The 17398-nt window shown below is 36.3% G+C and overlaps 1 protein-coding gene across 4 annotated transcripts in view; it reads left to right on the top strand.

Moving 5' to 3' along the window:
- NPNT (nephronectin) overlaps nucleotides 1-17398 on the top strand; it is a 78950-nt gene that overhangs the window by 3371 nt on the left and 58181 nt on the right. For 2 of the 4 annotated variants that reach the window (XM_072755534.1, XM_072755532.1), the window contains exon 3: nucleotides 13873-13923. The exons of the other annotated variants lie outside the window; for them this stretch is intronic. In XM_072755534.1, coding sequence (XP_072611635.1) covers nucleotides 13873-13923 — 51 coding nt within the window. The remainder of the gene's footprint in view (nucleotides 1-13872; nucleotides 13924-17398) is intronic. 4 annotated transcript variants of the gene reach the window in all.

Here is a 17398-nt window from a genome sequence, read left to right as displayed (position 1 = left end):
CATCTTTGAGAATTACCTGCATGATATATGCCCTTAACTTTGCGGAGGAGGGAAAGTAATAGTCACAGGTTGACATCCCTGGTTGGAGATGGAAAGGGTGAAAGGACTAATGCTTGTCTGTTACCTGCAAGCCACTGGGCCAGACTTTGTATGGTTGGGCCGTCGCATCTTTTTGTAAGGGGAGAAGATGGTAACTGCAGTTTCCAGTAAACAGAAGAACTAGGCAAAGCTGCTTTGCCTTACTGGTTACTTGTTTTTAAGGGAAGATGGTCGAAAAGAAGAATGATACCTGGCTGAATAGTCTTCTGGCAGTTATATCGCATCGTCAGACGTATTTGCACAGCTGGAGGCTGCAGGTGTGGAATCTGAAGGGCAATCAGACTTTGATAGTTGGAGAGTGAAGACAGGACCCTTCTCTTGGCCCAACACACACACACCATTCCAAAAAAAAGAGGACAGTTTCTTTACAGAGGAATGGAGATAATTTCCTCCTTTGCTGTCTTAATTGGCAGGACACTCCCAGAATGCAAGTTGAAGTGCTTTGGGGTGCGCACAGCACCCAAGCCCTACCTAGGACAGAACTATTCTGGCACGGTTCCCCGGGCACAGTGGAAAACACCTTCTCCAGAGGCAGAGGGTGGAGGAGGATATATGCACGCTGCCAGATGTGCTGAAAGAATTCCAAGGAGAAAACTCCTCTGTCTCTGAGAGGTTCATCAACTGTGGAGTTCCCCAGAAAGAACCTCTCAGAGCTGTTCTTTTTACATGCCATTAAATTTTCTCTGGTATACACCAGCTTGGTGATTATAAATTTGAACGAGTGTAAAAGACCTTGCAGAGTTACAGTGACATTGCTGAATTTAAGCATCCAAGTAAGTTCCTAGCAAAGTAGCTCTCCCAGCAGATACGAGACACCATTTTATTGTTTTTTTGTACTTTCATCTTGCTGCTAACAGAATGTAAAGTGGAGAAGTATAGTATTTGATAGTATTTTCCTTTTTCTTTCTTTGTATTCCCTGAGAATCTGAGGAAGCTGTAAGAATGACAAGTCAGTTATTGGAATGGTAATGTTATAAAAACATATAAGATGATCTTGTACAAATCACAGTTTATGTTAACTTGGATTTGGTGAAAGTTTGAGAGGCAACATAATGGAGAGGCACATGGACTCTAGCTAGACCACCTGGGTTTAAATTTCATTTCCACCTCTTATTAGCTGTGTGATCTTGAGCAAGTCATTCAGCTTCCATGTGCTTTTTTTCCCCTCATCTCTAAAATGGATATAAGTAGTACAATACCTCATAAGACCCCGAATGAGATGTAAATGAGTTATTCGTAAAGCACTTAATACAGTTCCTGGCAGAGTATATACTATTATGTGTTTGATGGAAGTAAAGAAATTTTATATTTCTTTAGAGAAAAAAAAGAAATATAAGGGAATACTGCTTTTGAAATAGTGTGATGGGATGGGACATACCCATGCTATCAGATTTTTTGTTTTCTAGGCATGATAAATGTAGTTTTGCATTTTGCTGCCCAAAATAAAAACAATGGTTCTAATGTTCTCCATATCACAATAAAATAAAATGCCTTTAAAAAGAGCCAGGTGGATCTTTACCATTAATGTTGTAGATGGCAAAGTTGTAAAAATGATCAAAGATGGATGTTTCCTTGTGTGTGTTTTTTCAGAATCTCAGATGGTCCAAATGTCTCTTGTCAGCTCAGAGGTCACCTGTCTTTGTTTTGCTATAAACAGGTAGAGGAATGTAGGGGTGAGAGGTCAGGTCAAAATGAGAACAACGTGAAAGAGAGGCTTGCTGGGACCCCAGGAGAACCGATTAATTTTTAAAGGAAGCTTTTATGAAATTGAAACTTTTGTCAAGGAAAAATGCCCTGCTATTCATTAACACTTGGAGCTGGCAATGGACTACCTATAAAAATTCCTATAAAAATAAAAATTCCAAAGAGAAAAAAAAATTCCAAAGAGCTTCTGGGAAATTTAATGTGAAAATTGTTTTTGCCTTTCTGATAAAAGGCAGATAATTTTCAGAGTTCTTACCCATGAAGAGCATTCTCCTTTCCTTCGCAAAAGTCCCCTGCTTCTTGTTTTTCTGAATGATTCACTTAAGAATTTTCCTTCAAATTAGCACAGCAAAGCAAAAGGAAACTATTCCCACCTAAACACAGAACCTCCCAATGTATTCCTTAGAAGATGTGTAAGTGGGGGAGTCCATACCCTCATCATATTTTTTATCATACCTCGTGGCCCAGTGCAGTGACCCTTTGGCGTTTAATCCATTTGGTTGACCATACGTGAGACCTTTTGACTCTCTTCCTGTGAGTCAAATAGATACGTTTATGTAGAACATTCTGTGTTTCATGTTCACTTGCTACTCCCCTTTACATGGTCTTGTCTGGAGAGGCCAGTTTAGTCTGCAGGGAGCTAGTATTGCTCAGCGTCCGCTCCTGGTCACAGTGTCTTACCACAAAGCCACTTTCAGCTGGGCTTATCTTTCCCTCAGGGACGGAGGAAGGAAGGATGCTACCCAGACAGGCCTAGGAGCGCTCTTCTGCTTCCTGCCCATGCCACCTGACATTCTATCCCAACATTCCTGCCCAGCTGCAGAAAACAAGACCTACTCCAGAAACAGGCAGCTTGTGTTTTCATAGTTATTTTAGAGGTCATCCCCTTGCCTTTTTTCTATCCTTTGATTCTTTGTTTTATATTCTTTTTCAAAGTTTTTATTTAGATTCCCGTTAATTAACATGCAGTATAATATTAGTTCCAGGTGTACAGTATGGTGCTTCAACACTTAGGTACGTCACCTGGTGCTCATCACAAGTGTCCTTAATCCCCATCACCTGTTTAACCTATCCCTCCCCCCCCCCCCAACCTCCATTCTTGATTCATAAACAGATCTCTCCATATTGAGAATTCAGAACTTGATTTTCTGATTGTTTGGGGCTTTATCTTTAAATGTGGCTCTTTATGGTAAAGTGAAATTTTCTGAATCACAGCACCTTAATTACTCTGATTGTCACAAAATACTTGTTTCTTATTCTGTAATTATTCTGTTCCTTCACTTTTCCATCATATTAATGGTACATTTCACTTTAATGATTTTAATAGTTTCTCCTACCAAGTGGAGGTCTCTGTAAAAAAAAATTCTCAGGATTTGTGTATTTTATTAAAAAAAAATGAGTAGGCTGTGTGGAACCAGCTCTTAACTGAAAGCATTAGATAGTTTGGGACCTGTGAGTGTCACTGACTTTTATACCTGGTTAGCTATTTAAAGAGCTTCCTTAATGTAGAAAGAGTATAGAGGATCTAAATATTATATGTCTGTATGGTTGTTTTTCTATTTACTTACAGATTTGGCTATATATGTGCCTATGACAGTAGTGTTTCCATTGAAAGCACTTTTTAGAGGTGTGAAGAAAAATTCAAAATACAACAAGTTCCAGGTTTCAACAAAGCTATTTAGTTTCTGAGTTCTTTGGCTGTCACTGAGCAATTTGTGGTTTCTGAAGGAAATTATGTGAATTAGAGTGGTTTTGTATCATTTTTCCTTAAAACCAGGCAAATGCAGATGTTCTGATATATTTTTCTGAAAATTTTGGAAAGACATAAAACCTAGAGTTTGACTTTGCTTTATTAGTTCTAAACCTCATTTCCTCCTCCCTGAAGTTAAAGGCTACAACTGTACGATTGTCATGGAAAGTGAGACTTTTAAATTCTAATCAGCATTAAATAAATGTATAGGTTAGTGCAACAGAGGAACGGAGAAATGTATTCTGAAACTATCTTGGAGTTGCTAAATAATTTTGCTGGATAATATATATTACTGGCTCAGGATTGTGTACCCTTGAAAATTGAAGAGCAAATTCTTAAATTTCTGTATTTCAAATGAAAAGGTTATTAGTTAAACTAACAAAGTAGAGATTTTGATTTTGTAAACAAAACATTTAAATGTCATGTTTCACTCATTACTTTTATCTGGGTTTAGAAACTTAATCTTCAACATGGAACATAACTTACTAAATTTTGCTCCCTATACTGGTTTCTTGTCCCTAGTCACAAAATTATGTAGTTTACACCTTTCTTTATTTAGATTTTGAACATTTGTCTTTATTTTTTAAGTTTTTAAAAAAGATTTTATTTATTCATTAATGAGAGACACAGAGGGAGGCAGAGACATAGGCAGAGGGAGAAGTAGGCTCCCACAGAGTCTGATGGGAGACTCCATCCCAGACCTGGGTTCATGTGAGCAAAAGGCAAATGCTCAACCCCTGAGCCACTCAGGCGCCCCAAACACTTGTGTTTAAAATTATCAAGAATAAATGAGAAATACTGGAATTGGCTTTGAAGACCACATATAGTGTTCCCCCACAGAAAAGTTATTCCTAGTAAATGCCTTCCTGTTTTTAGCCAACAGCAATGGTGATCTCCATTGAATGTGCATTAGCATTTTATAATTAAACCTTCTTTATAGTCATAGTCACACCTACCCCAAGAACACCTGGGAGTCTCAGGTGGGCTTTTCGGCCCAGAGCCATGTTGAAGATGGCCCTCAGATTTTGGGGCCACCTTGATGGAGCTGAGCCCACTTGACTGTCTTAATGTTGTTAGCTTCCTTCTCTGTTTTGGGGGGTTGGAATGCAGATTCTGGTTCTGGTTTTTTTTTTTTTTTTTTTTTTTTTGGTAAGAATAAAAGCAAAGCAGTAGACAATCCCATAACTACTTTTAGCACTAATCCTGCATCTCCAAGTCCTCAGGAAGTGTAGTTTTTGATTAAGACTCTTCAACTACTGGGACTCCTGGGTGGCTCAGCAGTTGAGTGTCTGCCTTGGGCTCAGGGTGTGATCCTGGGGTCCTGAGATCAAGTCCCACATTGGCTCGCTGCAGGGAGCCTGCTTCTCCCTCTGCCTATGTCTCTGCTTCTCTGTCTCTATGAATAAATAAAAACACTAAAAAAAAGATTCTTCAACTACCACTTTTCGTGAAAAGGTTATTTAAGAACACCGTGTACTTTGGGTAACTTCAAGTGGTCTTGGAATGCAGATTCCAAACTAAAATCAGTATCTGAAGAAGTTTGACCTTTTCAAACAGGTAGTGTTTGAGGATATGTAGTCTTGAAAGTTAAGTTTCACAGAAAGTACTTGGTTCTTTATTCTTTTCTCCCCTTAGAACTGATCTTCATATAATAGTTTTAAGATTTACTGATTTTCTATAATCCCCTCATAAAGTTAATCTGGGAAGGTTTTAACCTTTATGGATTAGAAATGTTAGTACTTCCCAAGCTGGGAGGTCAGGTCACTTAAAGGGAAACACTCTAGTCACTGCAAGGTCAGCTGCTATATAGGCCTTCAGATACTGGCTGCAGGGATGTGCTGCTGCAGAGTGCACCTGCCTGTACACACTGGTACCATGGAGGCACTTATGGCCCAGAGGCAGCTCTGTTTTTCTATCTGAAAACTTTCAGATAAGCTTTGAAAAACATAGTATGTTTTTCCTCCCTTACTCCCTGTTAGAGCAAGTGTAATAGCATTTTTGAAGGGTACTTTTTATCTGTAGAATTCATGTTATATGCATTTTGAGTCTATTGAATTCAACTGCTTGCTTTTAAAGTGATAGTCCAGTGATGTTGAGTGATTCCATGCAGCATCCCCCAGTGAGTAATGGAAGATATTCATCACGGGGGTTGGGTCTTCATGTGGGAGATGAAAGGGTATGAGAGGAGGGTTCTGATGGCCTAATCCTCATTACTCCCACCTCCTTCCCACCGCACAGATATTTTCACCCCTTCCCCAACAATTTGATGCAGGTTTAAAATTTTTTCCCATCAATCCTTTTAAAATATTCACTTTGTAAGAGAAAATGCATTTATTCAAATAATCCTCCTCAGAGCAATGAATATTATCAGCTTTCTGTGTACCTTTCAGGAAGATTTTACATACTAATGGGCAAATTTCTAGGTCTTCTCTACCCCCATCTCTTTTATACAAATGAAAGGCATAGTGTATACATTGTTCTGTACCTTACTTCTTTTCTTTAACAATGTATCTTGGAAAGCTTTATCATCAGTACATGAAGAGCCTGCTTACTTTTTCTTATGGATTTGTAGTATTCCATTGCATGGCTGTACTGTAATTTATTAATTAGCTTCTTATTGATGGGCATTTTTGTTGTAGTATTCCATTGCATGGCTATACTATAATTTATTAATTAACTTCTTACTGATGGACATTTATGTTCATTTTGATCCTTTACGAATACAAACAATTCTAAAATAAGTAACCTGGAAAATCTAGTATTTCTGCAAGATAACTTTTTATGTGTGGTCAAATGGCTAATACATTTGTAGTTTTGATCAACTGGCCAATGGTTTTTTACTTGGTAGTAAGTAGTAATGGAAAATACTGGATTGCAGTGCTGATGTAAAGGTCTGCCAATTCCACACCCAGATCTGATCTGTTGCTTAATTCTAGGATACTCTGATCCCTACTCTTCCCCCTCCAACCCCTTCTGGTAGGTCAGTGGACCTTTGACCCACTTTTTCATCTGTTTCCTCTTGGACCAGAGGTAACTGGCTGATATTAGGAGGACGGAATGCGGTTTGTCCATTTGCCAGGATTTCTGCCAGGCATCCTGCCTATTATCAGTTGTGTATTTTTTATGGATGTGAGGTCGTTTTTACTTGTAAGAAAGATTTACACATTCTCTAGGAGTTGCTTAATTCATTGATCTTTTATTTATAGGCCAGTCATAATTTTTATCACTATGTATAGAGGATTTTCTTTTTTATTATTAGGATTATGTAGAATTTTGATTTCTGAATAAAGTTTTTTGGGAGACATGTCATGATAAAAAGATTTTCAGAAAATACTAAAATATTGTGTCAAAATACTTTTTAAAAAGTGACTTTAAAACCGTAGAGGCATAACTTATCCATTATTCTAATCTTTGTCTTAACTGTATATTAAAATCATTTCATTTAAAACAAATAAGTGGATGCCTAAATGAAAAATTGAAAGACTTGAAGAGCGAGAGAAGGTAGTGAAGGTAAGTCTAACTTCCCTGTTTTCATGACACCTAGTTCCAATCCCCAGGAACTGTTTCCTATTGATCTTTGCAGAGATTTGTAAGCATTTGCAAAATCATTCTTGTTTATAAACTGATAGCATAAAATAAGAACTACTCTGTATCTTCCTTTTTCATATATTACATTTTGGAAACCAGTCCTTATTAGTTTATGTAAACTTGACTCATTCTTTTAAGTGGCTGTATAGTATATCATTATGTGGATATACCTAACTTAAAAATCCCTGTTTATGCACATTTAGGTGATTTTCAATATTTTGGTTTTATGAAATGTGCCACAGTCAAATATCTTTGAATATTTATCATCACTGTTAAATACATTTAGATATGGGAGAGTTAGGGACATCTTATATTTATGTAAGTACAGTAATGGAAGAACTCTTTATTTTTATAAATTATCTTCTATAAAATATATAACTTAAAGGAGTTTAAATCATGGATATTACATAGTGGAAACCTCCTATTCAGCCACTTTTTATTTTTGATTCCTTAGAAGAGAAGTTTAAAAGATAAATAGAATTGGTTTCTTCATTTCTATGTTTGTGGTCTACCTTGTTTGGTTTTTGGGGAAGTATATGAAGTGACTTCTAGGAATGCATGCAATAAAATAGGAAAACAGAAATAACCAGGGCTGCGGGAGGAAAAAAAAGGGTAGAATAAAAGGGAAGATGTCAGGAGGAGAGTTCTTAACATGTAGATATATGTAAAGCCTAGGATCTTAAATGTTCATTATAATTTGGGTGTTAGCTTCTGGTAGCCGAAGGAAAAAGAAAAGTGTTATTGCTCATATAATTCATGATATTTGTTAGGGGAAACCAGACCAGTTATTTAGGGGAAATTATGGCTTTTCCCTCATGTAGTTCTAGAAGAAGACTTTCATGTGGTCCTTCTCAGAGTGGGGGTGAATGATAGAGTGGAAGGGGCCACACAGAGCAACATTTCTGTCATGAAGCCGGTGGTGGTTTTACAAAGCTATCTCATAGAAGATGCTCTGAACTAAGATCAAGCCCCTACTCTAAAAGTGCAGTTCATGGAAAGTTTAAGAAGCATTTTCTACATACTTAGCTTTCTAAGATCTCGGCTCAATCCAGCCCAGGATAGCTGTGATTCATGAACTCTCTAGGGCTTTATGGAAAATTCCAGGTTGGAAAAGACAGTTTTAAGTTAGATCTCTAACAACATTTTGAAGTTTGCTGTATTATTAAAATCTAATCCATACCCTCCCTCTTCCCTCCTTCCCTCCCTTCCCCCCCCTTCTTTCCTGTGTATTTTAAAGATCAGTAAACAGTTGGTAGAGTTGGTATCCAGAGACATTGTGAATGGAGTGTAGATAGATATCTTCTATGATCCAGTATAAAGAAGTTCTGCATATAAATCAGTGGGAAAATTTTTATATCAATTTTATATGAATTACTTTTGTAGTCATTGGATATCAGTATAAAAGCTTATCACCATTTTGCTATGGTTTTATTCATTTCTAAGCAAATTATGGCTTGGGATAAGAGATGAGGCACAAGCTTTGCTTCCAGGCATCACTTACCCTTCTCGAGCTGTTACATGAAATAGGGCCAGTGAACGCAGGAAAGACAAACTCCTTGACCAGTGCTCATTTCTCCAAAGATAAAGATCTGCAAAAGGAGCTCAAATGACCCTTATTGTTATCCCAGTTCCCCTGGGTCTCATGAAGGGCTGCTTTAAGCCACTTATACCTGAACAGACTCAAAGCAGAGTCTGTGGTAAGTACTCTTCATGTTCCTAAACAGACTCAGTTTTAACTCCTTTTCACTGGGGTGTGAGGAACCACTGATTGTTCTGCAGTCCTGAAGCCCCAGGGACGATGGAACCTAAAACCCTGATACACTCTATCTTCAGAGAATCTCTCTCTCAAAGAAAGATAGCTCAGTGTGTGTCTTGAGAGGGCACCAGTCCACTAAGTACTGCACTTCTTGGGAGAAGCAGACAGAGAAAGGGGTTTTGAATACCTTTCCTCAGAGATTAGTACCAACCAAGAATCTAACCTGTCCAAGAATTGTTACCCTCTGTCAACAACCTAGGAGGGAGTGAAAGAATTTATATTGCTAGAGCCAAGCAATATTTTTTTTTCATGGGAACAAATAAATGATCAGTTCTCAAAGAACATAGAATGCAGCCAAAGTAATTTGGCTTTAGAAATTTCGAAGTGATATCAGTTACTACAACTGAAGAAAAATACTAGTAGCATAGCCCTAATGTGATTGACAGTACATCCTTGGGAACCTGCCAGGGCAAATTAGTTTCAAAATGTACAACCATTTCCTAAAAATTGATTTGTTACAAAGTATAGAGTTCAGTTAAATAATGTCAGATTAAAGAAATTTTCCATTTTAATGCCCTAAAGCTTTTCAGTTTTCTAATTTCATCACTTAATTAATAGTAGTGCATAATTAAAGAGACAATTATGGTCATAATAGAATAATGACCAATAAAGCCAGCATAAAGAAATACATTAAAGCCTAGATAGGATAAAGTTCTGTTATATGTGGTAAAATAGTGACATATCTATGTGTTAACTCCATGTTCTTTCATAGATTCTCTCAACAATTGTAGTTTTCCCTTAATCTAAGTGAACTTGTTATTCTTATTATGGAAGGGAAAAGATATGAATAGACAAAATAGTTTCTTAGCTTTAGGATATAGTATTTGATTTTGGAGGAAACAAAACATTTTTTTCTAGTTATACTTTATTAGAAACCCTCATTTTCTGCCATACATTTAAAGACTGGAGAGACATCCTTGGTATGTACCAGACATCAGGGGAGAGCCAGTTTGAGACTAAAGATTTGCCATCAGTTATTTGCATGTGGATAATCTAGAGTCACTTAAATTCTAAAACTGGACACTTCATTTGTAGATTAATGATGTAAATTCTGTAGATTAATGATGTAAATCCTCCGGAACTGACATGTTTTCCTATTATAACATCATCAGATCATAAGGTTAGGGTTGCCTTTCATAGATATTAGTGATTTATGGTGAAATTTTACAAAATATGTCATCATGGTTTAAATTTGTACTAATGTACGCAAAGGAAGAAACAATTTGGAATTTCCAAATTTATTCTTCTTTGACAAAAGCATTGCTGCTTTTCAAAAATCTTTCACCTTATTTTCATCCATTAGGGTTCTCAAACTCAGTTTCTAGGAGAGATCTCTAAATGGTCAAAGGTATATGTTGCAACATTTACAGAAACTAATTCCACAGATAGACTACCCAAATATAAGCTTCCTGCCACCCAAAATATTTTTCTTTTTTTTTTTTAATTAATTTTTATTGGTGTTCAATTTACCAACATACAGAAAAACACCCAGTGCTCATCCCGTCAAGTGTCCACCTCAGTGCCCGTCACCCATTCCCCTCCAACACCCGCCCTCCTCCCCTTCCACCACCCCTAGTTTGTTTCCCCGAGTTAGGAGTCTTTATGTTCTGTCTCCCTTCCTGATATTTCCCAACATTTCCAAAATATTTTTCTAAAGCCTTTGATACCTTCTATTTTATTTCAGGGTTAAAATATGTAGGTACTCAGTAATTACCTGCCAAATGTTTGCATGCCAGAAAACAGCAAATAGAAAAACACAAATGGCCGCTCAGACTTAGCTGTATTTTTTTTTTTTAACATTCATGTATATTTAGAGTTGATTTTATATCATTATACACTTACTGTGGTAATAGTTTCTTTCTACTGGATAAATTGTCTCATGTTCATATGATTACATAAATATTTCATGGTGTTTCACATAGATAATGGTGGTTTCAAAGTCCTTTGCCTCTTGGATTGAGTTTTATTTATTTTTGGATTGAGTTTTAAAATCATTGATGAATTAAGAGATTCATCATATCTTGGTATCTATATATGGCCACGAATAGGTATTCTCTTATATAGTTTCGTTTCCCAACTATGGCAGAGTTGTGCTTTTTTTTTTTTTTTAAACTATTGGAGAGATTAGGGAAAAATTATAAAGAAATGATTTGTAGATATGTTAAATGTTCTGTTCTCTAATCTGATGAGTTCTGTAGCTTGAATACTTACCTATAAGTAGTGGTTTGAAAGTTGGGATCATCCAAATTACTTAAGATGCTATTCATGGGATATGTTGTCCTGAATGTTGGTGTCTTAAATGTCCAGTGTTGGATAGTTGTCTATGAACAGAGATTGCCAGGCTAATATGAACTTTTTTGACAGTGAGAAGTACAGTGTGAAATTTAAGATTGGGGTGTGGGAAATTTTTAGTTACTTTTTCTAGCTACAGATGAGAGTTGAGCGGTAGAAGGACAGTGTCAGGTAGGACTTTTCCCTTTCATGCATGTACCTGACATTTGTCACTTGTGAAAATGTGCATATGTCATGCTGTGCTCTTTTCTTAAGAGGCTGTGTGACTCCTATCAGGGTCATGTGGCAATTTTATCTGTCTCCTTAGTCTGGGACATTTCATTATTCCCTTTTCAAAGGTTATACTTGGCCTAACATTTGGGCATTTTATAATTAAATTTACAGTAAATTGTATACTAGAAGATAGGCATACCTTTGGATAATAGCTGGGCCCAGTTCCTTAAGATTTTCTTATCCCTCATTTTTTTAAATTTCCAAAACCCAGGATTGACTTCAAATCTGTAAGCCTGTGTTTTGCAGGCTAGAAAAACTAATCTCCAAATAGTTGTTTCTATAGATATTAGTCACAATTTCATAAAATCATCAGAGTGCTTATTATTTTTAACCATGCTGATGTCACTGACAACCCTCAGCAAAGTGCATAGTATCAGCATTCAGATGAACTGAGGCAGTGGTTCTTGGGCAAGTCTCAGAAGAGAGTTCTAGACTCCTAAACTATGAGTGGCTTTGCTTCAATATTGCATGTATGTACTACTATGGCTGTTTTATAGTGGCTGTGAGAAACAGATTATCAGGATAAGATGGGACAGATTTTTTCTATATTACCTGCTACTAATGAATCCTATTTTAATGATTCTCACAGTTTATACCACAAAAAATACATGTAGGGCATTTATTTTTGGCAGCTTTCACAAAAATTGTGGTGATGGTTGCCTGTGAAAATTTCCTTATGCATCAATAGAGAATAGGCCCCAGAAACTTCCTGGAAATAATCTATTCTGGGTTTAACATTACTTGGATTTAAAATGCAGTTTTGTATAGTTTTAAATGAAAATTTAAAAATAGAAGACTCGGGCTAAAATTTCATGCTAGAAATCTTATTAAATGGATATACATATTGATAACATAAAATATACTAAATCTATGTGTGTCAAGGCTGATTTATATTAAGTAGGAGAAATGTGACCCAACTTTAAGATATTATAAGACAAAAATAAACTATACAGAACTGTTTGGCTGCTTAGTACTAATATAACTCATTAGAAAATAATGATGTTTGCTATTCTTTATTATTTACCTTTACTTAAAATCATTTAATATATTTTTCTTGATAAATTAGATTATTAAAAATTGGCAATTAAAGAGTCTTAAAGAAACGGTATCCTTTTATATATTTCCCTTTTAATACATAACCATAACCTTAAGCAATTTTCCTTATTATGTGATCCAGAATGTAATTTGCAATTTATGCTTTGATTTATTTTCAGCTTTTTGCTAAGATTGTACCTGATATATTTCATTATTCTATTTTAAGAAATGTGTCAACATCAAGATATGGTGAGTTCTTTTAAAGTAACAACATCAGCAACAATAAATACAAAATGCTAATTGTTATGAACTTAACCAACGTGAAAAACATTTCTACCAAGTAGATAATGATGTGTGTATATATATCAATATGTGTGCCTTTAAAAATACAGAACAATCATTCTGGATCAATAGTTAAATTATTACTTTAACTGAATCAATCATTTGGTCTTGGAATATTTCTCTTCTGCTATTACCCCAGAGAAGGCTCCATTCACCTAATCTTAATTTATGCAAGTAAACGCACAAATAAAAAGTGAATATTTTATGCTTTAAAGAGGGAAGGTAGTAATTCACAAGAAGTAATAAATCATCTCTTCCCTTACCTCTAGGACATCTAGGGTGGTCAAGCCCTAACCATTATTAGTATTGTTTCAAGTTTCTTCCATTTACTTTCATTAAACTGGGTTATTTATGTATCTTCAAGTGAAATGGCTGAGCTTTCACGGTAATTCTTGTTGCTATTGACAACCAAAGCAGCCATGCAAGAAGAAAATGCTGTGGAAGGAAAGAAAAAACAAACCTTAATATTTCCTCCCCAGAGTTGGAGAGAAAAGGGGATACAAAGTATGTAAGAAACAGGTAAGTAAAGATCTACCAATTAAAAAACTACCAGCCTTCATTACTAATTGATCAAAAGTTTTAATTTTTTTCAGATATTTTGTCCAACACATTTAAATAAAAGGATACTGTCTCTTGGAACCAAAATTAATATTCTGAAAATGAAAAATTGGATTGGAAGGTACAGTGCCACAAGAGGTCTGAAATACTCTAATTTAGAATTTGGACTATGAAAGAATAGCACAACTTCAATTATTGGTTAATATTTTTGTTACAAAATGTTTTTGAATGACAAAATGGTGACTAAAATATTACTATTTTAAACATGTCCTAGATTTTTTTTTTGTTTCAGAAAAACACTGAGCGTTGAATATGTGTAAGTCTCCGGGAATGTAACAAGTTGCTAAATACCCAAGTCCAGCCTCCTTACAGAGAAAAGATCTGGAATTTCTTTTTTTGGACATTTGTTTTGCAGCTTTCTACGTCTTAAGGCAGAGAATAGCCAGGATAAGGTGCCAGCTCAAAGGTTAGATGAACATATTTCTTGAAATAATTTTGGCTAACCTATGTCTTGAAAGGCATAACTTCTAAATAATAACTTTACAAAGCTATCAATAAAACTTAATATTAGTTGTGTTTTTGAGTTGCCTATTTCGGGGAAAACTATATTTTTTAGAGATCTGCTTATTCTGTTCATAATTATGTCAGTTAATTTTATTTCAGTTATTACATTAAACTTTTCCCTTTCAGTTTATAATTCCTTTCTCCTGTCTTATGAACCTAATAAATTGATCTCCATTCTAACCTAAAGGACAGTTTATATTTTTAATACTTAAAGAAGGAAATTTTTAAAAAGTCCACCAAATGAAATTACTAACACCAGCTTATCATTAACCTGAGGGAATTGTATCTCATATTCATTAATTCTCCATGGAAAAATTCAGGTAAGAAATATTTTTATTTGTATGAAATATACAAAATGTTATAATAGGATCTATGAGTATTTCTGTTATATTGTTTTTGTACTTAAAAGGTTCCTTGTGTGCAATATTTTTGGAAGTGAATAGCGTCACTTAACAAATCACCCTTTTGACACGTTAGTGGAAAATTTTGGAGAAAGATTTGAAATTCTATTTAATGAAATTGGGGCCAAGAAGACAATGTACTTTGATAGGTGAAAGATATTATCACATGTCATAGAAGATGTTTTTAAGAGAAGAAAGGATTTTAACAAAAACATTTGGGGAAAAATTTTGATAGTGCTAGAAATAAAAGTTAAGGAATTTCCTTGTTTGGGGAGACTTTAAAAAAATCAGAGTGTATGTCTTAGAATTAATAAGAGCAGTAGGAATAACTAGCAGAGCTTGGCTGAGGTTAAGGAGGCAGTGCCAAAGAAAGTACAATTGACTCTTGAACAGAGTTTTGAACTGCATGGGTACACTTATGCATGGATTTCTAAAATATAGAGTAAAGCACCATAAATATATATTTTTCTTCCTTATTTTCTTAATAACATTTTCTTAACCTTGCTTCATTGTGTGAATGTAGTATATAATACATACAGAATAAAATATGTGTTAATCCACTGTTAATGTTATTGGTAAGGCTTCCAGTCAACAATAGGTTATTAGTAGTTAAGTTTTGGGGGGAGTCAAAAATTATACATAGATTTTTGACTGCACAGGGATTGACACCCCTAACCCACATGTTGTTCAGGGGTCAACTGTAGAATGTGGGCTTTGTCATCAAGAGATCTAGGTTTAGGACTTAGTCCTGTGACTTACCAACTGTAAGATACTACATGTTTTGTTTAACTTTTCCTGAGCCACAGTTTCATAATCTTTAGCCCTACTTTGCAAAATTATTGCTGGCCATGAGTAACTCATGCAGAACAGTTCTTGATAAATGTTTGCTATTAGTGTGGGGTCAAGGGTTCCCCGGGTGGCTCAGCAGTTTAGCGCCACCTTCGGCCCAGCGCGTGATCCTGGAGTCCTAGGATCGAGTCCCACATCGGGCTCCCTGAAGGGAGCCTGCTTCTCCCTCTGCCTGTGTCTCTGCCTCTCTCTCTGTCTCTCATGAATGAATGAATGAATGAATGAATGAATGAATAAATAAATAAATAGTGTGGGGTCAATATATAGACTATATAGAGAGAATAATATATAACAATAAATAGAATACTTTGAACACCCTCTTATTTGACTGGGGTCCATCCAATCCACAGTATAGCATGTTTTTTAATAATTTGTTTATACACCATCTTTTTTTCCCCCAAAAGATTTATTTATTTTATTTTATTTTATTTATTTATTTTTTTAAGATTTCTTTTTTTTTTAAATTTTTATTTGTTTATGATAGTCACAGAGAGAGAGAGAGAGAGAGAGAGAGAGAGAGAGGCAGAGACACAGGCAGAGGGAGAAGCAGGCTCCATGCACCGGGAGCCTGATGTGGGACTCGATCCCGGGTCTCCAGGATCGCGCCCTGGGCCAAAGGCAGGCGCCAAACCACTGCGCCACCCAGGGATCCCAGATTTATTTATTTTAGAGAGCATTGGGGTAGGAGGAGCAAAGGGGGAGAGAGAGAATCTCAAGCAGACTCTGCACTGAGCGTGGAGCCCGACTCAGAGCTCAATCCCAAGGCCATGACATCATTACCTGAGCCGAAGTCAAGAGTTGGACACCTACCCCACTGTACCACCCAGGCACCCCTATATGCCCATCTTTTGAAAGTAATCAATTGGAAGTAAAAGATTCCTTGCATTATTCATTTCTAAAATAAAACTTTCATTGAATAGCTATGTTTCTGAACCATTCCTTTTCTACTTCTCTAATAATATCTATTTTGCAAACCTCAGAGTGGAGTATAGTTTTGGTTAGCTAACCAAAGGAAAAGGAACCAGAAGGAACTAGAATTGAATTGTAGAATTACATTTAGAGTTACTATGATTTGACAAACATTTGAGAGCTTACTAGAAGCAAGGAACTAAGTTAGGTGCTGGGAGAGGTACAAAGATTAGTAAAACACAGACTCTTGTTTGTGAGGAGCTCATTTGGCAAGATGATTGTCTCTTATTCCTTCCAGGACTCTAAAGTAGGAAAGAGGGAGAAAGAGTTGAGGTTGTTCAGAGGAAGAGACACTTCTTACTGGAGAGGATCAAGGAAGATTTTATGGAATTGGTGGTATTCAGTTGATTTTATTCATCAAACAGATACATATTGAGTCCTATCTGTACTGCTTGATAACCCTGCAGTACAGATAACCACTTGCAGATATCATCCCAATAAGATGAAGCTCTGGGCATCCATGTTATTCACTGTCAGTATTGAAGGCCCACATATTAGGACAACACTGGGTGGAGGTGTGTTTTGATCTAGGGTACTGTAAAAGCCTATCTTGGGTGCAGGATCCCAGCCCAGGAGTGATGGAGTGGTGGCCCAACTAAATCCTGAGGGATTAGGAAGTCAAGTGAAGGGTACCCTGGCCAGACAGAAAAATCCATTGAAACTTTAGAAGCCAGAGCGAGGGGGCACACTCTGGGAAATGTAAGCACCTTTCTCTGGCATTGGGATATGTTTGAAGGGCATCAGATAAGAATTTCAGTGGGTGAAGTAGCAAAGGGCTGACTCATGGAAGGCCTTTGAGGTCACCTTTAATTAGCCTTTGTCCCAAAGTTACAGAGGAACATTGTCATGATGCTAAAAAGGAAATTACATAATTGAATTGATATTTCAGAGGTTGGAAGCTGTGCTAATAGGTCAGATCTAGCAAACAGGTGACTTTCATTTTGCTCACAGAGTATTTTCACATTGCTTGAAATAGTTGACTGTATTTCACAGGAAACATGGATATCAGACTTTGTTGAAAAATCAGTAGTCCTGCATTGCTGCAAGGAATTGGTAGGCTGGAGTTGCTTAGCAGCTGTCCCGTTTGGAAGAAGCATGTACTCCATTTTGCCTTGGGGCTCACCCCTTCAAGGCAAATGCCTGGGACCTATAGGCATT

This window comes from Vulpes vulpes, chromosome 4, assembly GCF_048418805.1.
Source record: "Vulpes vulpes isolate BD-2025 chromosome 4, VulVul3, whole genome shotgun sequence".
Classification (NCBI taxonomy): Eukaryota; Metazoa; Chordata; class Mammalia; order Carnivora; family Canidae; genus Vulpes; species Vulpes vulpes.
The sequence above is the reverse complement of the archived record's forward strand: the minus strand, read 5'-3'. Positions and strand labels throughout refer to the sequence as shown.